This window comes from Theobroma umbraticum, unplaced genomic scaffold, assembly GCF_002168275.2.
Source record: "Theobroma umbraticum cultivar Fairchild unplaced genomic scaffold, ASM216827v3 scaffold_130.0, whole genome shotgun sequence".
In the NCBI taxonomy this organism is placed as follows: Eukaryota; Viridiplantae; Streptophyta; class Magnoliopsida; order Malvales; family Malvaceae; genus Theobroma; species Theobroma umbraticum.
This window is the reverse complement of record NW_018397264.1, coordinates 3605589-3626254: the sequence shown is the minus strand read 5'-3', so window position 1 is coordinate 3626254 and position 20666 is coordinate 3605589. Positions and strand designations below refer to the sequence as shown.

The following is a 20666-nucleotide window of genomic DNA, read 5'->3' as shown; positions in this document are numbered from 1 at the left end:
AAACGTACGAGAACATTGGTATCCTGATGTCTACCCCGGTGAAGTCTAACTTTCTCTCATCTGCCTGACCCAACACCTGGTCACTTTCTGGGACTTTACTCATCACCTATGACATATTCCATAATTCAGGTAGGTAGTTCAAAATTCAATATTCCTCAAAAAAGAAACAACGGAAATTGCGGTATATGTAGAATCAGAAATGAAAATGGCACAAAATGACTATTATTAAATTAATTTTAATTGTATTTAAAACGTGTGTTTCTAATCCATTTCTCTTATGTTTGATTCGAGTACTGCAAATTTTTAAGGAAAAAATATTCAGAGTGTTGATCACCTGCAAGATTCCAGCGTGGTCCCCCTTGGAATGGTCAGCAGTTGGATTGTGCCATGTGCCAGGCCAGTGGGTTCCATCGGCCATCCAGGTGGCCTTTTCGACCTTGAAATCTGGTGGCAGCGAGCCGCCATTCTTCTCCTTGGCAAGTCTTTTCTCCTTCATTGCCTCCTTGGAGTTGTGCATTTCACTCCTTTTACGGATGGACTCAGGGAGACCATTGATCCTCACCTTGAACTCATCGTACTCTCTCTTGATCCATCGGCGGTCCTTCACGAAATCAGGCCGTTTCTTATTCTTTGTTGGATCAGTTTTCAAGCTGAAGTAGCTGTCTGGATTCCTTGGCTCTATGGCATGTTTTCGGCAAAATGGCACCCACACCTAAGCGTATGTAATTAAATAAAAGAAAACCCGTTAAGCAACAGATACAAATTAAAATTTTATTTCAAACTTTTGATTAGTCATAGTTATCATTATTGAGTAGATATAAACAGAATTACTTATTAGCAGCTTTGCACCCTTAGAAACTTAATGTCAAGTTATTTTTAATTTGTCTTGCGAGATGGTTTAGATTACTTAAAATTGACATAAAAGGGTGTTATCATGGGAAAAGAATTTTGACACCAAAGTTGCAATAAATAATTACCTCAGCAAAACGAACTGCCTCGGCCATGGCCTCAAATGTGAGTATGGCACCACCATCATCTGAAATATAGCAGGCCAGTTTTTCCACAGGATAGTCAGCAGCCAAGATGGATAAAATGGTGTTGGCAGTGACAAGAGGAGGTTCCTTTTCAGGATCAGCGGTAGAGACAAAAACGTCGACGCCGGGAAGGTCGGAGCGGCCAGTTGGGTTGGACGGTGAAGCCTGCTCGAACTTGTCACGGAGGGCAGCAAGGTCCGTGGCTCGGTTGATGGGATTGAGCTTGGGAAGGATGTCTAGGAGCCAAGAAAAGGCAAACCAACACTCACAAACCGTGGAAAGTACCCAGAGCCAGATCGCATCAGGATTTGGGTTTTGCCAACGCCATGCAAGGAAAAGAAATAGAGCTACAAGACGGATCACTATTAACAACCTGTTAATAGAGAATAAAGGTCACGTTAACTACTCATGTGATGATAAAAAAGGCAAGAGGTGTAATATTTGTTCTATGCACCTTGCCCCCATGCACCTATTCCAGCTTTGCATGTTGATTATTTTTCGAAAGAAGAATATTGCTATGTTGCAAACTCATTGACATGCTCTTGCAATTACTTCCATATTAGGATGATATTAATAATGGCTAATTCTTATGGTGCAGGCAAAGGGAACTGACCAAAGCCAAAAAAGAGACATTTACTCATCTACTTATTTTCATAATTCTTAAAACTATAAAATAACTATAGTAATAAGTTGGCATGATTTCAATGTGGCTCATAATAATTGCTCTGCATATACATAGATAGACCTTTAGTGAAATTTTTTGTTTATTCCGGACTTAGTAGCAAAAACCTCGTTAAAAAACTGAGTAAGCACAATCTATTTGATATTGTTCTAACTTAAAGCAAAAAAAGGTTCACTCATCTGCCAATAAAATCCATTCAGAATAGTTTTTAAATGTGCAAATGGATATGTCCAGGTTGTGCACCTGTAAGGGCTAAGAATTCCAGGCGGAACCTTAACCTTTCTAGTGAGTGGCTTCCATGGCTTGTCCATAAAATCCGACATTGTCACTCCACCATCCGTTCCATATTGATTCTCATCATCCTCTTGCCAAAACGCATTTCCTATCCCATACCTTGCTTTCGACTCAAACAACCAACGATTATGATCAAAATCCCCTGTCTGGCTCCTCAACAACATGGACCTATTATTTGCTGAATTCATTATCGACACCCTTCTATCTAGTTTCGCCCCCATTGCAGGCCCGCTCCCTCCACCCTCCTCCTCTACTCCACTACTTATCGGCTGTGAGTCTGAGGCGAACCGAGATGCCCCGTATGTGCCTTGTTGCCCGTCAGGTTTGGAGTCAGAAGAGGGCCCTGACCCTGGTTGGTTATCAGGTGTCGGCGGCATAAGAACAGTGTAATTGATATAGTCATTTTGGTTTGATAGGTCACCGGAGATGTCTATGTCATCATCCCTGGACAAGCTCACAACTCGACCACTTGATGTCCGGCGGGAAAATTTTACTGCCTGAGGTGGCCGGGCAGCGTTTGATGAAGATTTCTTTGGACTTGATGTTGCCATTGTTGATGTTGTTTTGTTTTGCTTCTACTACATCTAAACCACGCTTGCCATTGTTTTATCATGCAAAATAGATGTTTTTCATGACTTCCATGATAGAACCAAAACAAAGAAGGAATAATGAAAAAAGAAACAAAAAAGCGGAATCGTTTGTTCAATGGTTGGTTGAAGTAGGCAAGGAGAAGAAATTCTGTTGATGAGTTGAACGGTTTGCAATTTGGTTTCTAATTTTGGGTTTTGGTGCAACGATTTTTACTCCCTTGCTTTAAGCTTGGCCTTCTAATTGGGTTTTAAGCAAGGCTGGGTGGAGCGGGAGCTTCATCATTAACATATTAACTCTTATTATTCTACTTTATATAAAGTAGTGAATGCTGGGGGACTTGGAAAATCCTTTCAAGCATCAGGCTATGACTATGCCTAACCTTCATGCCCAAATCAATGCCAAAGTTTGGAAAGCTTTTTAATACGACAGCATAGTCTCACTCAACACAACGGGCAGGTGTTGGTAATAGAATTTTTGCATCTTCTTCCCCGGTTGGTCCATGTACAAAACATCGTCCATCCAGGCAGATTGATCATCTCCTTACCCAAGTTCACCCACACGATGGACGGCCCAAATATTTTTTGAACTCGCTTTATACAAACATTTACAGCAGGTCTGCGCATATACTGACACAAACACATTCTACGTCTATAAAATAAAATATTAAATTTAATTGTTGATTCTCTTAAAATGTTAACCACAATACAAAAATTATATAAAGATACACCAGTATTCTAACATATTATTTTATCTTATGATTAACTAATAGTCCGACTATTCAGAAATGATACAAAGATAATGAATAATAATTAACTTTTTATATTTATTTCTTGTAACTAATGCTAACTTCGAACAGACTAGGAGCATTTCCACTTTTTCTTTTCCGTTCAGAGTCAAAACTAATCTATTTGACCAAATAGTCTCCGATCAGGGGTAAAAAAAAAATTTCAAGTATGGTTTTAATATTTAAGATGCTCAATATATGTTAATTAGTTGGGATTAAAACTGTAAAAAATGCAAAAATGTCTTTGAAGGGAAAACCATTTAAGATTGAAAATATGTACTTAAACCAACATTTCATGAAAGCTTATAGGTGTAGTATGCTTGCTGATTGGATGAAGAGACGAGTAAAAAAGTATAAAGAAAAGTAATCAAAGTACGAACACCAAAAGGTTCTAGCTTTGTCAGATAATTCCATATTGCCTTTGATTGACCCTTTTACTTCAGAAACCTAGACTTCCTCCCTAAGTTCTATTACAGACCGAATTCTTGATTCCCGGTCGCTCACAGTTCATTTCCAATTATCCAGTAGAAACAGCAGATGGAAAGAAAAATGCAATTTACATTACCTCCCACGTTGCCAGAAGGTTGCATAGCCAACATCCTCTCTTTTACATCACCTCTAGACGCCTGCAGGTCAGCCCTTGTTTCCCCTACTTTCAGATCAGCTGCTTCCTCTGACGTTGTCTGGGAGAGGTTTCTGCCTCCTGATTATCAGGACATCATTTCCAGGTCGTCCTTGAAGTTGTCTTCCTTGGATTCTTTGTCCAAGAAGGATCTCTTTTTCCATCTTTGTCATCATCCTGTCATCCTTAACAACGGCTCTTTGGTAAGTTAAAACCCCAATTTTCTTATCAATTTCTCAAGGTTGTGGTTTGAAGAGCGTATCAGTTCCTGTTAAGCAAGAAAATTGGACTTGGGTTTAGGATATCATTGTATAAATCAGGTTTAGACTTACTAGCATTGGTTAAGTGAATTGATCTAATTCGATCAAAGCATCCTTTCTTTATTTCGTACTAAATTCACCAGTGTTAAATCCTTTTACTACTGTTTTCAATTGATAAGGTATGGAGGGAATTGATCCTTAAAGCTAAGTAGGTTGATAAGTTAATTATTATGCATTGATTGGTCATTTCAGATATCGCCGGCTTTTCTTGAGCTCTTTAAGCAGTTTATGCTGAATGCTAATTATAAGCAGTACTCCATCCTCCTTTTGTTTTCTCCCTTGTTCTGAACCAGGAAATTTTACTGTTTCTTTTGTTTCTTTTCGATGTTTTAATCAAATATAATACTCTGGGTTTAATTAGCAAATTATTAATGTGACTTCTCTTCAAGTTCAAGGCTGCTTCTAGTTTGAAGATACTATCCAAGTTTGACAAGCACTTTAGATCTCCTATCTCGTCTTTCTTCAAGAATTAAATTCTCTTGTGGAATAGAGGTATTAAATCTGATAGAATACTGGAAATCCTGCAGCATCCTATGACAAAGGCCTGTCTCACTTCTATTGAATTTATTGCTTTTTCAAACAATTGTATCTGGCATATATACCCAAGTTAACATTTGCAGCTGCGGTGAAGATGCTTGTTTAGCTATAATATTTGATGGAACATTTTCCCTAAAAATTCACCAAAAACAGAGTAAAAGGAAATCAGAAACCTTGTGTGAAGTTATCAGTAATTAGTTTTGCTCCCTTGGTGCTTGTATCGGAAATGTTTAACAAGGTTTGTTCTTTCCACACAGAGCTTTACATTAGATAAATGGACTGGCAAAAAATGTTATATGTTGGGGGCAAGGGAGCTGTCAATTATTTGGGGAGACACTGATACCTATTGGAAATGGTTATCTAGACCTGAGTCCAGGTTCTTTTCTCTCCTCCATATTCTTTGTTTTTGATTTTTAGTGTAGATAATTTGTTGTAATCCTAATCAGATCACTCTCTTCCAGAACAATAAGAAATCGTAAGATGCCCTTACTACCTGCATAATTAAGAGGAAGCACAACTATTTTAACCTTGCACACTTAAGCTAGCAATTGTAGACCAATATTTTTGCTTCCCTGCCATCCCCTCCTTTACTGTCAAGCCTATCCTCTTCCCTTTGTTGAGGACCACGAACCTGTAAGCCAGAATGTTTTGACTAGTATTGTTGTTACTTTTATATTATGATTCTTATATTTTACTCTTGTTGCATTGTGTTTACAGGTTTTCTGAAGTGGCTGAGCTCAAGGTTGTTTGCTGGCTTGATATCAGAGGAAAAATAGATACCAAAACCTTATCCACCAAAACAACCTATGCTGCTTACTTAGTTTATAAGTTTGCCGAGTTCAGACATGGATTCAAACGAAGTCCTGTAAATGTGCAAGTCAAATTTGAAGAAGAAGAGGGTGGTGTAACAAGTAGAGTGTTCCTAGACCCTCTCTTTGTTACACGTGAACAATCTCAACACAGAGAAAATGGGTGGATGGAGATCAAGATGGGTGAGTTTTACAATGAACAAGGAGATGATGGAACAGTGGCTTGTAGTCTATGGGAGGTTGATAATTTCACAAGCAAGCATGGCCTTATTATTGAAGGTATTGAGCTGAGGCCTAAACGCAATTTGTAAATGCCAGTGCGTCTCTCAATATAGAGAGGTACTACGACAAATACTTGTCTTTTCAAACTTGTACCAACCTCTCTCTGGCCAAATGTTTCCTCTTTTCTCTTAATGGCTTCAAAGCAAGTAATCTTTGGGGGGGCAATAGGGGAACTGTTGTTCAAGGGTTTTGCGTATTGAAAAACAAAGCTTAGAATTTAACATGGTGGATGTAAGAGCAATTCAAAATTGGCATGAAAAATATTCCCTTGTGTGCCTTATAGTATGAGCTCTTGCCAAGGTAACGGGGATATAATTTATAAAAATTATTAATTTTGAAACATTTTATAATATTTTTTCATCAATATAGATAATCAAAAATTTTTAATATTAAATTGACATTGTTAATTTAAAAAAAAACACAAAAATTTAATTTTTATAAATTATTATATAAAGATTAAATTAAATATTCTAATAAAATATAAAAATTAATGCATAATTTAACCTATAAAATAAAATATCGATATCGGATAGGAAAAATGAAGCCATATTTTTTCAGCTGCAGATAACCAACAGGTCCAAAACAGTAGACCTACGTGTACTTAAAAATGATAATAATAAATAAATAAATAATAAAATAAAAGGACTGTCTGAGTACAGGGAACACAAGGGAGGACAGTTGGAAACCATCTTTTCTCCTTTGCTCTTCCTCCCCAAAAATAAAGTAGAAAAATGGATTTTACAAGGGTGTTACCAGAAGAGTGCTTGTGTCTGATCATATCATTGACGTCGCCTCGAGACGCAAGTCGATCGGCCCTTGTTTCTCCTCCCATGAGATCAGTTGCAGACTCTGATGCTGTGTGGGAGAGGTTTGGGCCTTGTGATTTTAAGGAAATCATTTCCGGATCGTCATCATCACCATCGTCGTTGCTTTCATTGCCAAAGAAGGATCTTTATTTTCGTATCTCCCTTCATCCCCTTCTCTTTGAAAATGGTAGCAAGGTAATTACCCCAAGTTTACTCCGCATTGACTCCTCCAACTTGCTGCAAGAAACGTTTACTCTCTTCTCAGCTTTAACATCATGTAGTTAATTACTAGCAAAAAGCTATAAATGTATATGTGTTTTTAGTCTTCCTTTAGATCAAAAACAATTTTATATATATATAAAGGTAAAAATAAGAGAATGGTATGATCAACATATATATTGCTGTCCAGTTCAACTTTTGAGTTGAGGGTTCTTTCACACCGTAAGACTTACATGATCATAACTCTGTTGGAATATATACATATACATGCATCCCAATGAGGTCGCAAGCTCATTTCAATAGTTAATTTGTTAATTTGCATGAATTTTCACAAAAAAAAAAAGTTCATAAATTAAGATTGTCATCCGTTCTCAAACTTGATATGTGAAAGTTACGCTTGCCATTGTTTATTATAAGTGAATTGGTGATTAGAAAGGTAGAGATAGTAGCGAATTGAAGGTGTAATCCAAATTTGAAGGGAATGGGATTTTTCTCTAGCTGTATTCCCACCAGTTAGCTACAGGAGCATCAGGGATTCTTGATCAGTCATTTCCAGTATAACAAATTGCTGTGAAGATGTCCTGGAAATTAAAATTTAAATACAAATTTCCGAACAATTTTATGTATAGAATTTTTTAGGGGATGTTTGATGGACCAAAAGGAATCATGGCCTTTCTACAATTTTTATGAACCGAAATTTAAGAAGATCGATTTATACATTGGAAAACATGCATCTTTTGCACTATGATTTAAAGTAGTGTTTTGTTTTCCCCTCCATTTTGTGCATTTATCTGAAAAAATTAAGGTTGCTGGTGTTTGAATAGAGCTTTCAGTTGGAGAAAGAGACTGGAAAAAAATGCTGTATGTTAGGAGCAAGAGCACTTTCAATTATATGGGGAGATACACCTGAGTATTGAGGGAGGACATCTATACCAGAGTCTAGGTTTGTTCTCTCCTCCACTTATTATTATTTTTTTATTTGTTCGATGATGTTCTCAACTTAAGTTCTTAAGGAAAACTATGCCGATCTGCATAATTCTACTACTTATTTTTCTGTCCTGTTCCAACATATTGACAGGTTCTCTGAAGTTGCTAAGCTCGAGATAGTCTGGTGGCTCGAGGTCAAGGGAAAGATTTAAGACCAGAATTTTATCTTCCAGAACAAGCTATGCAGCATACCTTGTGTTTAAGTTTGATGTTTATAGATATGGGTTTAGAAACAGAAGTGTAAGCTTGTGCGTCAATAACGAAGGAGGCGCTTCAGGGGAAGTGCGGGACGTGTTGCTAGACCCTCCGGAAAATATGCCCCAACAAGCTCGAGATAGAGGAAATGGGTGGATGGAGATTGAAATGGGTGAGTTCTGGAATGAATGTGGAGATGATGGGACAGTGGATTGTATCCTATGGGAAGTTAATTCTGGTTTCCACAAGGAAGGCCTCATTGTTGAAGGAATTGGGCTGAGGCCTAAAGATATTGGTAGCTAGACAGCAATGCCTACAATATTAGATTGTGCTCTTCTTTCTTTTTGGTCAGGATTTTGAATATTAAAGTGTTTTGCATTTAAGGGGGGACAAAAAGACGCTTGCAGTCTTGCACATTGCATGTTAATGTTTTGCCCCCAAAGGCAGATTGTGTTGCAAACAATTAATGGGGCTATATTTTTTCAAAGTTTAATAATGAAATGATCTGTGTCTACTTCTATTGCAGAACGAATTGTTCTCAAAGTTTGACAACAATCTCCAAGGTAGGCATTTGGAATTTCCTGTTTGTAAGATTGCACAATCCGCTACCTCTGGTGAAGCAAGAATGAATATGTAACTTGTTGAGTCATGATACAGACTAAAGAATTATATAGTAATTGCGACAAAGACAAGGGAAGATACAAATTATTGCTTTAACATTGACATATGGTAATTAGCAATGCTTTGTTTTACCCCTTCTTTCCTTGTCCGAATACCCTGCTGACTAGAGCTAAAATATTAAATGCTCTCCCGAATTTCAATTTAATTGTGCCCTGTCTCGAACTAAAATTTTGGAACCAAGTAACAAAACGCCATAGAAGTCGTCGGTCGGTCTGTTCAATGGCTCAATAACTCATCATTGACATTAATTAACCCAGAAGTTTTCTTTTTATTAATATATATTGAACCAAATATTTGTATGCATTTAACCAGAAGTCTGCTAAAGGTAAACGCTGGGAATAGACACAGAAAAATTAAAGAAGAAATGAAAAGAAGAGAGATGGAGGAGGATATGACAGCCATATTACCGGAAGTGTGTTTATCTCACATCCTGTCCTTCACATCGCCAAGGGGTGCTCGTCAGTTCTTGCTTGTCTCTCCGATCTTTAGATCGGCTGCCCATTCAGGTACTCTCTGGGAGAGGTTTCTGCCATCTGATTACCAAGCTATCATTTCAAACGCATCCTCATGCTCAGCAGAAAATTTTTCTTCCTTGTCCAAGAACGAGCTCTATTTCCCATGTTTGCAGTAATCCTATCATCATTCATAATGGTACCATGGTAAGCACAAGTATACTTAGCCACTTTGTTTTCTTTATTGTTTTTCTCCATCAAAACAAATGCTATGACTTAATTAAACTAAATAAATAATGGTTGGTTCAACTTTGAAGAAAAAATTAAGGATAAGCTTCTAAGAATTTTAGTAATTAGTGGTTGATAATAGAAAGAAAACAAAAACATTACAACATTAATGATGTATTAGTAGCTTTTGTTCTCTCTTTTCTTCATCTATCTAATAAGTTTAATTAGGCTGAGTACTCGTTTAACACACGGTGCTTTACATTGGACAAATGGACTGGGAAAAAATGCTATATGCTGGAGGCAAGAGGGCTGTCAATTACACAGGGAGACCAACAGAAACACTGGAGATGGACATCTCTACCAGAATCCATGTTTGTTTCCTTTCTTCTTCATAATCATTTTTCAGTTTTTCATTCCCAAGTGTTCTTGTTGATAGTAGTATTATCTCTAAAATAATCAACTCTGAGTACAGCAGTGACCATAGGATGTTCCTGAAATTCAATGCCATTTTAGCACAGTTTTTCCTTTTCCCCAGAAAATTTCAGCGATTGAGAGAATGCTCAGTCCCATGTCAATAGAAGATGCGTCCTAACTTACGAAAGAGAGAAATAAAGATTAGCACTAACGAGGGTTATCGGTAAACATTGAATCCACGATAACTTACTGTGGACTGAATGATTAACCAATTGAGTCAGGTGTAACTCAGTTATTTCAAACCTGTGTACCTGCCACACCATGTGAATCCAAATATCCAAGTGGGGAATCAAATAAGGAATGTTGGATTCTAACCCCTAAACCCAGGTTGAAACATGGATGCATGATTAAATTTGTTTGTAATTCTTATCAATTACCATTATATTGTTGTGACAATGCATTTACAGATTCTCAGAAGTAGCTGAACTCTGGGGTATTACCATGATTGGTTTCGAAGGAAACATAGAGACCAGAATCTTGTCCCCCAAAACAACCTACGCAGCTTACTTGGTATTTAAGTTTGCAGAGCATAGGTAAGGATTCAAGCAATGCCATGTAAATTTCCAAGTAAAATTCCAAGAGAAAGAGGCTGAGACGCGCAAAGTGTTCCTAGATCCCCCGGCTGGAATGCCTCAACTTCCTCGAGACAGAGGACATGGATCGATGAAGATTGAGATGGGTGCGTTTTACAATGAAAAGGAAGAAGACGGGGTCGTAAATTGTTGTGTACGGAAGATTGATAACTGGGTTAGTAAGCATGGTCTTATTATCGAAGGAATTGAAGTTAGGCCTAAGCAAAGTTCATAGATTGCAATGCCCTCTTCTCTTCAATGTGGACAACGTTTTGCGTCTCCACCTTGTCTTGTTTAAAGCCAAACCTCCATTAACCATTTCTAGCTTCATTGCAAGAAAATTTGCATCTCAAGCAAACATTCTTATTAGCCTTTTTTCAGGGCGGGGATTGTGGAAGAAATTTTCAGGCTTGATATTTCACACGTTTGATAATGTCATTTGACAGCCATTCGGATAAAATGGGTCATAGAGATAGCGTGTTAAAAAACAAAGAGAGAAATTTTTTAAGTTCTTCCGGATTTTGTTAATGGTAACGTCATATGTTATACACTAACCAATTTAAACAAGGATTAAAGGGTCAACTTACTTATGATCATATAATAATAATAATAAGTAATAAATAAACAGCCATGCAATTAAGTTGGGCCCTAGGGTGTCTTGACGTACAAGAGAGATGACTGTGTTATTGGCATTCAATTCAGGCACGTGTTTATTTCAATTCTAGAATAATTCATGTTTGACTTTCGTTGGGAAATTAATAAAGCTAATACAATTTGATAAAATAATATTGTTTCTTTTATTGGGAGGTTACCCCTTGAGGCATTGGGAAAGGAATAAGTCTTCTATGCCCATTCCTCGCTTATCTTTGACGAGGATATTGGTCGACTTGTCTTGGTAGGCTTGAAAAAGATAAAAGAATAGTATTTTTGGTTTTCTTTTCATGTGAGATTCTTTAGGCTTTGGGTTGGTGTCAAAACCCGAAATTTAAACATTTATCTAAATATTTTCTGAGAAAATAAATATAATTTATGTAAAAATTGAAAATAATAAATTTTCAACATCCAAAAATTAAGTTGATATATATAAAATTAACAATATCTCAAGAAAAATTCATTTTAAATTTTCTTTCTTAAATTAAAATAGAGATTAAATTTCACAAAAGAGAAAACATCATGACCTAAAACATGGGAAATATTAAGAAGCATGAAATGTATGAACAAGAAAAGTCTTTTAATAAGTAATCGAAATTTACAGATTTAGAAACACAGAAAATAGTGAGATTATATACGAAATCCATTTTCAATACATAATCCAAAAAAAATTATAAATGAAAAAAAAAGAATTTTACTATGTAATTCAAAATTACATGCATAAAGCAAAAAAAAAGCGCAAAAAGGTTATATCATTGGAATAATTGAGTGAATATGCCATGTGTAGAAACGTGCCCGGCTGTTTTAAGTAGGAAATAAAATAAACGTAACGTACGTGTCCAGGATACAGGAGAAAAGAAGAGTTCAAAGCAATCATCTCTCTCCCTTGTCTCGCCTCTTCTCCAATCACAGAAGAACAAAACATGGACATGACCAGGGTGTTACCGGACGAGTGCATGTCTCTCATCATATCGTTTACGTCCCCTCGAGATGCCTGTCGAATGGCCCTTGTTTCTCGTGCTTTGAGGTCAGTTGCAGACTCTGACGCTGTATGGCAGGTGTTTCTGCCTTGTGATTACAAGGAAATCATCTCCAAATCATTATCATCACCTTCATTGCTTTCATTACCAAAGAAGGATCTGTATTTCAGTCTCTGTCATCGTTCCATTCTCTTTGATGACGGTACTACGGTGAGCCCCCGAGCCAACATTGAGTATCTACCGTCTCCAATTTGCTAGGAACTTGTCTCCGTTTTACTAGTTTTGCATCATTCTTTTCTATTGTTTTGGTACGTCTGGTTGTCGTTTTGCATCTTTGATACAATAAAGTTTATATGTACACGTGTAAATATATTCTGCAATTCACTTTAATATGAATTCATTGCTCTTTGTTGGTTATTGATGATTCGATAGAGTAGACACTGTATATAGCAAATTAAATTGAAGGTATAGTTAGTTCGAATTTGAAGGGATATGATTTTGTTTGAAAGAAGATATTTAAAATTATTATCACTTGTGAGGTGTAAGAAAGGAACATATCTCTTATCCTTATTACATTACAATTAATTAATTATAATTTTAAATTATGTACGATGTATCAAAACAATATGTTGAACCCACACTTACAAATGAAAGATTTCTGCATAATTCTTTATAATGATTGGAAAATACAAGATTGCTGTAAAAAACTTGCAAGTGAGATGCCTCTGGTGTAGGAGTAGTAAGAATTTTTTATCTCTCCTTTGCAACCAATCAAATTGCTATCAAGATGTTCTTTCCGGTGGGTTCAATTTTCATGAATTTAAATTTAAGAAGAGTTATACAGAGGAATATATGTATAGTGTTCCTTTGCTCCATTCTATGTAATTCTCTAAAAAATTAATGTTGGTGGTCTTTAGAGCTTTCGACTGGAGAAAGAGAACGGGAAAAAATGCTATATGCTAGGAGCAAGAGCACTTTCAATTAAATGGGCAGATACTCCTGACTATTGGAGTTGGATATCTCTACCGGAGTCTAGGTTTGTTCTCTTTTGTTCATTAATTATGTTCTCAAGTTACTAATCTAACATGTTTGCCATTGGAACAACGTTGAGGAAAGACAAGATCATTTGCCCCAAAACTTTGTCAGTCTGCCATAAATATATATACTTACAGAATGGCATTGTTGCTAGCTATTGCTGTTGTTAATGGCATCTTATTGTCAATTTGTGATCATTGGCATCAATATATGTTCGACTACATTGACAGATTCTCTGAGGTTCCTAAGCTCAAGAAAGTGTGGAGGCTCGATGTGAAGGGAAGGATTGAGTTGAAAACTTTATCTTACAGAACGAACTATTCAGCATACCTTGTGTTTAAGATTGTCAGGGACAGATATGGATTTAGGCATACACCGGTGGAGTTTCGTGTCATCATTAATGAAGGAACCGCTTCAGGGGAGGTGCGTAGTGTAATCCTAGACCCTCCACCGAATGTGCCCCAGCAAGCTAAAGAGAGGGGAGATGGCTGGCTGGAGATTGAAATGGGTGAGTTCCTCAACGAAGGTGGAGATGATACGAGAGTGGAGTTTTATCTACGGGGAGTTCATGATAATCAGCCCAAGCGAGGCCTCATTATCGAAGGAATCGAGCTCAGACCTAAAGATAATAGGTAGATAGCAATGCCTGAACCTTTTAACTTGTGTTCTCCTTTCTGTTGCGTGCATCACACTAGCCATAGAAATGAGTCATTGACTACTGCTGATATTCTTTCACAAGATTCGTTGATTTTAAGTGTTTTATTTGTAGGAGGGGAAAAAGGCTTGCGTTTTTATAATGTGTATGCTCCTGCCCCGAGACTGGCTGCATTCATCAACGCACTGTATTGATCAAAGTTTGATAATCAAACAATTTGCCCACTTCTATTGCAGAACTATTCAAAACTCAAAGTTTGACAGCGTTTTCCTAGGTAGGCATTTGAAATTTCCTTTTAAGTTTGCGAAATCAATTACCTCTACTACTTTAAGGTAATGTAACCATGAAGATGGAACTAGACAGAGTATAATGCCATGAACTCATGATGCAGACTGTACAACTGGAATTCTAAGGTTTACTGTCTCTCTTTTCCCATCTTCTTTTGCATCGCATCGCATGCATAGACACCTTGCTTTTACAATGCGAGCTTGGGAAGGAAATTCCCGGTTGATCGGCTACAAGGACCTAGCCCTCTTAAAGAGTTAAAAGAGTATTATTGGCCATAGCCTCTTTAATGTCTCCCTGCCCCTGTTAATTTTGTTATGAACATTTATTGGAAAAATGTGGGCTGTGCTTAGAAATGGAGATTAATGCAACTGGGAAAATTCATTGTTTGCTTTGTGCGTAAATCCACATCTTTTTTGGTGCTGGACTTTAGTGCTCAAACTCGGCTTGCAAACGTTCGAAACTAGCTAGTTATAGGTTGATACCTGGAGGTGGGTTTTCAATACTAGTTAGCCCGAGGATAGTGGTTTGCCCCACTTTGGCCCAAAATCCCAAGCAAAGATTCCCTTTCCATAGCATATCCTGAATATACATTCAAGGTCACCATTGTCCATAAGTTTCAAACGGTTTCTAACATTGCCGGCGGGTGGGATTCCACAATTCCTTTAATCAAAAATTTCACAAGATCTCACAGTAAAGCCTCTGGCAATTGCATATCTAAATTATATCCTCCTATTTTGAATAATTGAAATTTCATTTATCCAAGAAAACAGGGGATAGCCTCCTACAAGAATACAAAAATGTAGTTGGGAAACCAAGCTACGAGCCGACGAATACAAGAAATTGAGAAATAGGGAAACAAGAAAAGAAAAGAAGGAACATTAGGCTCTCCACTAGAGGTCTAGATTCTGGAGGAATTCCCCATTTTGCCCACATTTCCTTGCAGACAACCTCTTATATCCGTAGCAATTTATTTATTACAGTTCCAACTACCAAGTATTGCTGGGGTACATGTGTGATGTATGTATTCAAGCTCAGTTTTTCCCATGCGCACTACTTTCTTTGAATGCCCTACATGTCGAGAATCAGTAACAATCAGTAATCACTCTCCAAATTTTAGCGAGAGAAAAGGAAAATCATGATTGCTGCGACTTCTCATCACACTTATATAGTAAATTGATTACACAATTAATTAATTATATCATCAAAATTTTAAACACATACATAAATAAGTTTATTAAATATGTAATATGACACAACTAGTACGTTTATTAAAAACATCAAGTTAAATTTTATATGACATGACATAATTTATTTACATAATTAAAATTTATACAATTTATAATTTATTTACATGATTAATATGTTTAATATAATTAAATTAATATACATATACAATTAAAATATAATTATATTATTCAAATTTACAATAAAAATCATAAAAATCATAATATTTATCAAATATAATAAAATTCAACATTAATAAATCTTAATCATCATAAAAATATTAATATTTATACGAGTCAATAAACGAGTCTTAATCATATACTAAACATATTTACTCGACATATAAACACAATTAAATAAATAATTAATAAATAGATCATAAGTTATACAAATACATGATAATGCAATTAATTAGTTATATCTTAAATAAATCTTAAAAAAATTAAGTAGGTTTGAGACAATAAATCATATCTTAATCGTATTGACATAATTAATGTATAAAATACAATTATCCTAAACTCAAATCTATATTGCGTTTGTGTCGTATTATCACATCGTATATCAAATTTTCAAGTCTACATGTTTTCTTGTGAGATGCTTTGAGAAGGCCAAATGATTGAAATTGAGGTTTCAGAATTTGAAGAATGAAACTTCATAATAGCTACCCTGTTCTACATTAGAGGCTTCACCAGCGCTGCTACGTGGTCCCATTAATACCAGGAGAATTGTGTGGCTTATATATATGAGGTAATAAAATATGAAAATTTCCAACCAAACGGTTTGGTAATGGATATTTTCTGGGGAAATTAGGAATAAAGGGTCAACAAATTGGTACTCTGTAATGAGACTTCAATAAATAAGTGGTACCATGCGACAGCACTTATCTTAATGTAAATCCATCCCTAACTGCATTACTATCTGGCATCGATCAGACCAACCGAGGATGTTTTCGGAATCCAACCCCAGCAAGCTGCCGCAGGATAAACAAGCCCAATCTAATAAGTTAAAAGTATAAGCAAAAATTTATGATCAATTACTAATGAAATAACATCAAAATAAATAAATTAATATATAATTAGTACTCAAGTATTTAATTTATTCATTAATATATAATTTTTTATAAAAAAAGTAAAATTAAAATTTTTTTCTTTAAATTTAAAAAATACATTAATATATAATTAGCAAAATTCAACATAAAAATGAATAAATTTTATACATGATGCGATTTCAATTTAAAATTTAAAAGTTATCTTCTTCTTTATCGTTGATAGGAATGTCTGATTTGGCAATGGCCCAAGTGGACCACCACTGGCTTAGTTGGAGCCGATAGCAACTTCTTCATATGTTATCTCTTGCTCTCTTTCTCTCGTTTCCATTTTTTTCTAAATTTCTAAAGGAAAAAAACAAATATAGAACGAAATCTTATTGAGTTGTATAAGTTTGGGCTTTCCTTGATGTTAAATAAAATGTCCTGTTTATTACTTTATTAATATTGTTTTGGATGCTTTTAGAAAGTTTAGTTTTATCTTCTTTTCTTTTTTGTTTTTCTATTTTTAAATTCAACCATAAAAACTTGAATTAGAGAACAAATAAAAAACATATGAGTACTAATCTTAGCTCAACGATCTCTTTTTTTATATTAAAATTTAATAAAATAATAGATAATATTTTTTAAAGATTGGCAAATTTGATTATTGAAGTAATAAATTATTAAATAATTAACATAAATCAATAATTATCTAAAACTAAATAAATCATATCTATCACAAATTAAAATCTCTTTTAATTATATTTAAATTTTTTTGAAATATTTATTAATCATTAATATTAAAAAATAATATACAAATAATTCGATCAATGATGTGCATTGACTTTACTCGTCTCTTTTTTATATAAAGATAAAACTGACGACCAGGTACACACCCATCTATCTGTTTCTTTTTCTTCCGTTTTCTTATAAAATAATAACTGAATAATTTCCATTGTTATTGTTTAGTAGTAGTTAAACCCTGTCGTTACCGAGTCAATCCACGTATAAAGAGAAATAGGAACCAACCACGTTTCATAAGCTAAGAGGAGGAAAGAGACCAGAAGGAGAAAAAAAATGGAAGAGCTAAAGCCAAGGCCTGCAAGTTCTTACCCCCTCACCCCGTTAGGCTTCTTAGAAAGAGCAGCCACCGTGTACGGTGATTGCACCTCCATTATCTACAATAACACTACCTACACGTGGTCAGACACGCACCGTCGATGTCTCCAGATAGCATCTTCCCTGTCATCCACCGGCATCAAAAGGGGACACGTCGTCTCTGTTTTAGCCCCCAACATCCCTGCCATGTACGAGCTTCACTTTGCTGTTCCCATGGCTGGTGCTGTCCTCAACAGCATCAACACCCGTCTTGACGCTCGTACGGTCTCCATACTCCTACGCCACTGCGAATCAAAGCTCCTCTTTGTTGATACCCTGTCTCGATCTCTAGCCCTGGAAGCCCTCTCCTTGCTTCCTCCTAACTCGAAGCCCCCACTTCTTGTCTTAATCGGAGATGATTCTGCTGATGCTGAGAGTTCCGATTCTTCTTCTTCGACCGTTGATTCTCGCTTCTGTTGCACATACGAGAGCCTGGTGAAGAAAGGTGACCCTGATTTCAATTGGGTTAGACCTCAAAGTGAGTGGAATCCAATTGTTTTGAACTATACATCAGGTACGACCTCATCTCCCAAGGGAGTGGTTCATAGCCACAGGGGAACTTTCATGATCACACTTGACTCTTTAATCGAGTGGGAAGTTCCAAAACAACCTGTCTACTTGTGGACACTCCCGATGTTTCATGCAAATGGGTGGAGTTTCACTTGGGGCATGGCGGCTGTTGGTGGGACCAATGTTTGTGTCCGAAAATTCGATGCCCCCATTATCTACAGTCTGATCAAGAAACATGGTGTCACTCACATGTGCGGAGCGCCTGTCGTGCTTAACATGTTATCAAATTTTCCTGACATTAAACCACTCCAAATTCCTGTCAAAATCTTGACTGCTGGAGCTCCACCGCCAGCGGCTGTGCTTTTCAGGACCGAGGCACTTGGTTTCATAGTGAGCCACGGCTACGGGTTAACCGAAACAGGAGGGCTGGTCGTGTCTTGTACTTGGAAAAGGGGATGGAACAAGTTGCCAGCGACGGAGAGAGCGAGGCTGAAAGCGAGACAAGGAGTGAGAACTCTTGGAATGACGGAAGCGGACGTGGTGGACACTGAGTCAGGACTCAGTGTAAAACGAGACGGGTCAACGCTAGGGGAGATCGTTTTAAGGGGTGCTTGTATCATGTTAGGGTATTTAAAAGACCCAAATGGGACAAACAAGTGCACGAAAGAGAATGGTTGGTTTTACACCGGAGATGTTGGGGTGATGCACCCTGATGGATATATGGAGATCAAAGATCGTTCAAAGGATGTTATAATTAGTGGTGGAGAGAATCTTAGCAGCGTTGAAGTTGAGTCCGTTTTGTATAATCACCCAGCAATCATTGAAGCAGCGGTGGTGGCTAGGCCAGATGACTACTGGGGAGAGACTCCTTGTGCATTTGTAAGTTTGAAAGCTGGGTTAACTCAGAAACCGAGTGAAAAGGAGATTATAGAATATTGCAGAGCTAAATTGCCACACTACATGGTGCCCAAAACGGTGGTGTTTAAGGAAGAATTGCCCAAGACCTCAACGGGGAAGATTCAGAAGTTTGTACTGAGAGAGATTGCAAAGGGGATGAGTTCGTCTTCCACTGGCGAGAGTAAAATGTGAGCCGAGTTGAATCCAGATAGTTACTCTTCGTCATGTTGCACCTTTGTCTGGGTCAACCTGCTAGAGATGGGATTGTCTTATTTATGAAGATTCAATAAATCTGTGTCGCCTATCTACGATTTTAATTACTATAAACTGACCTTTTTAATACTGCTAAAATAAAAAATGGTTTTTCTCTGTTTTTGGTAATACTCGCTCACACCAGATCCGTAACGAATTTGACAATCAACTTTCTGATCTTAACACGTGCCAGCCTATTAATCTTTCCAGTTGGATTGCAGGGTCTTTATCCACGAACCACGATGGCGTTTCCAAAAGATATTTTATTCTGCCTTTGAATATATTTAATAAAACAAAAAAATTAACACTGGTTAGACAAATTATGAACATGCTTCTCCTTTCTTTTCAAGTTTCCTTTAATATCTTCTCTTCTGTTTATTTTTTCATCAAAAAGGATTAAACTCTTAACTCGTACATGGCCACTGTTCATAATTACTACGCCTAACAAATCTCTTAAAAACCTTATAACAGCCAAGTTTGTAAGCAATTAGGAGCAGGGACGACTGGACAAAGTGTATAATTTATACTTGAATAAGGGCTAAACTTGAATAAGGGCTAAATTAATGCGTCAGTTTTACTTACAATTTAATACTTGTTTTATGATTTTTAATATAAAAAAAATTCAATAAAGCTATCTTTTTTTTAAAAGTGTTTTGAACTCACAAACCTTCTTTTAATTTTATTTTTTTTAATTTACACTTTTTATATATGAATAATGTTGTTTTTTTATTTCATAAAAGTAAGATTTTATTTTAATTTTAATAAAACATACATACATTTATTATTGCATTAAATAATTACACTTTTTCAGATCCAGCATTAATGATCGCTTCTTTTCATTCTTTTTATGTTTTTCTTTTGAGCGGCCAGTGGGGACATAACTCAAAAGTGAAATTTATGAAAATTATTGAAAACGTTATTTTCTTTTTTTTTTAATTCACTGGTGGCAATTGTACCCCACATTCACATGCAATCCAAGTCCCCCATCACATCTCCAAAAGTGTAATCCAAAAAGAATAAACTAAAAGAAAGAAATAAAAGAAGACAATAATTCTTCCCCGAATCATGGACTTGCCAATATCGGACAAAGTAAGAAAATACACTGAATTAGAGAAACAAATCCTAATAATAGGTATGCTTTGGCCACTAAACGCAGCTTTCTTAGCCTTCAAGGGTGGCACTGGCCCTTTAGTTACAACAATATCTTTCAATAATCAACACAATTCATCTTCTTTATTCAACCTTGTCAATTCTAGTTCTGATACGTCATTGAGATCAAACCTCTTTCTAATGCACAGGCTCCATTAAAGATGGTAAGTGCAAAGTATATTTAAAGATTTGAACTCACGAGAGACCTATGCTTATATTTTCATAATAGTCCCTAAGAAGGAAAAGAGAGGTTTAGAAATTTATGTTTGGA

General features: G+C 36.3%; 4 protein-coding genes and 2 pseudogenes across 7 annotated transcripts in view; 5 read left to right on the top strand and 1 right to left on the bottom strand.

Annotated features, from left to right (window-relative positions):
- Positions 1 to 2570, bottom strand: part of LOC110421421 (cellulose synthase-like protein D1) — a 4423-nt gene extending 1853 nt beyond the window's left edge. Inside the window, exons 1-4 of the mRNA XM_021435023.1 lie at positions 1960 to 2570; positions 978 to 1407; positions 335 to 712; positions 5 to 106 (exon numbers count right to left, since the gene is read on the bottom strand). Coding sequence (XP_021290698.1) covers positions 5 to 106; positions 335 to 712; positions 978 to 1407; positions 1960 to 2561 — 1512 coding nt within the window. The 5' untranslated portion in view covers positions 2562 to 2570. The remainder of the gene's footprint in view (positions 1 to 4; positions 107 to 334; positions 713 to 977; positions 1408 to 1959) is intronic.
- Positions 2571 to 3759: 1189 nt separating this feature from the next.
- On the top strand, positions 3760 to 6087 carry LOC110421759 (putative F-box protein PP2-B12). Its single transcript, XM_021435424.1, has 3 exons — positions 3760 to 4210; positions 5122 to 5240; positions 5582 to 6087. The coding sequence occupies exons 1-3, from the start codon at positions 3923 to 3925 to the stop codon at positions 5982 to 5984; spliced, it is 810 nt and encodes a 269-aa protein (XP_021291099.1). The 5' UTR covers positions 3760 to 3922; the 3' UTR covers positions 5985 to 6087.
- A 542-nt stretch (positions 6088 to 6629) lies between these two features.
- On the top strand, positions 6630 to 8764 carry LOC110421420 (putative F-box protein PP2-B12; annotated as a pseudogene). The gene is made up of 3 exons (XR_016351584.1): positions 6630 to 6956; positions 7805 to 7923; positions 8059 to 8764. The product of XR_016351584.1 is annotated as a putative F-box protein PP2-B12 (transcript).
- A 646-nt stretch (positions 8765 to 9410) lies between these two features.
- On the top strand, positions 9411 to 10965 carry LOC149526862 (F-box protein PP2-B5-like; annotated as a pseudogene). The gene is made up of 3 exons (XR_016351585.1): positions 9411 to 9502; positions 9752 to 9894; positions 10405 to 10965. The product of XR_016351585.1 is annotated as an F-box protein PP2-B5-like (transcript).
- Positions 10966 to 12039: 1074 nt separating this feature from the next.
- On the top strand, positions 12040 to 14325 carry LOC110421654 (putative F-box protein PP2-B12). 2 transcript variants are annotated; one of them, XR_002445649.2, is made up of 5 exons: positions 12040 to 12410; positions 13118 to 13236; positions 13466 to 13867; positions 14005 to 14164; positions 14282 to 14325. XR_002445649.2 is itself a non-coding variant. In XM_021435294.2 (4 exons), the coding sequence occupies exons 1-4, from the start codon at positions 12144 to 12146 to the stop codon at positions 14030 to 14032; spliced, it is 816 nt and encodes a 271-aa protein (XP_021290969.1). In that variant the 5' UTR covers positions 12040 to 12143; the 3' UTR covers positions 14033 to 14325. The 2 variants fall into 2 exon arrangements, 1 of the variants encoding a protein (XP_021290969.1); XM_021435294.2 differs by having other exon boundaries at positions 14005 to 14325.
- Positions 14326 to 17345: 3020 nt separating this feature from the next.
- LOC110422098 (2-methylpropanoate--CoA ligase CCL4-like) lies at positions 17346 to 19375 on the top strand. Its single transcript, XM_021435877.2, has one exon. It carries the CDS (start codon positions 17507 to 17509, stop codon positions 19184 to 19186), a length of 1680 nt encoding a protein of 559 aa, XP_021291552.1. The 5' UTR covers positions 17346 to 17506; the 3' UTR covers positions 19187 to 19375.
- Positions 19376 to 20666: the final 1291 nt, after the last annotated feature.

Excerpts from the sequence above, each read along its gene's own strand:
- LOC110421654 (XM_021435294.2), top strand. The coding sequence starts at position 12,144 with ATGGACATGACCAGGGTGTTACCGGACGAGTGCATGTCTCTCATCATA. Across the intron at positions 12,411-13,117 it reads TCTTTGATGACGGTACTACG|AGCTTTCGACTGGAGAAAGA; the intron begins GTGAGCCCCCGA and ends GGTGGTCTTTAG. Across the intron at positions 13,237-13,465 it reads ATATCTCTACCGGAGTCTAG|ATTCTCTGAGGTTCCTAAGC; the intron begins GTTTGTTCTCTT and ends CTACATTGACAG.
- LOC110421759 (XM_021435424.1), top strand. The coding sequence starts at position 3,923 with ATGGAAAGAAAAATGCAATTTACATTACCTCCCACGTTGCCAGAAGGT. Across the intron at positions 4,211-5,121 it reads TCCTTAACAACGGCTCTTTG|AGCTTTACATTAGATAAATG; the intron begins GTAAGTTAAAAC and ends CTTTCCACACAG. Across the intron at positions 5,241-5,581 it reads TTATCTAGACCTGAGTCCAG|GTTTTCTGAAGTGGCTGAGC; the intron begins GTTCTTTTCTCT and ends TTGTGTTTACAG.
- LOC110422098 (XM_021435877.2), top strand. The coding sequence starts at position 17,507 with ATGGAAGAGCTAAAGCCAAGGCCTGCAAGTTCTTACCCCCTCACCCCG.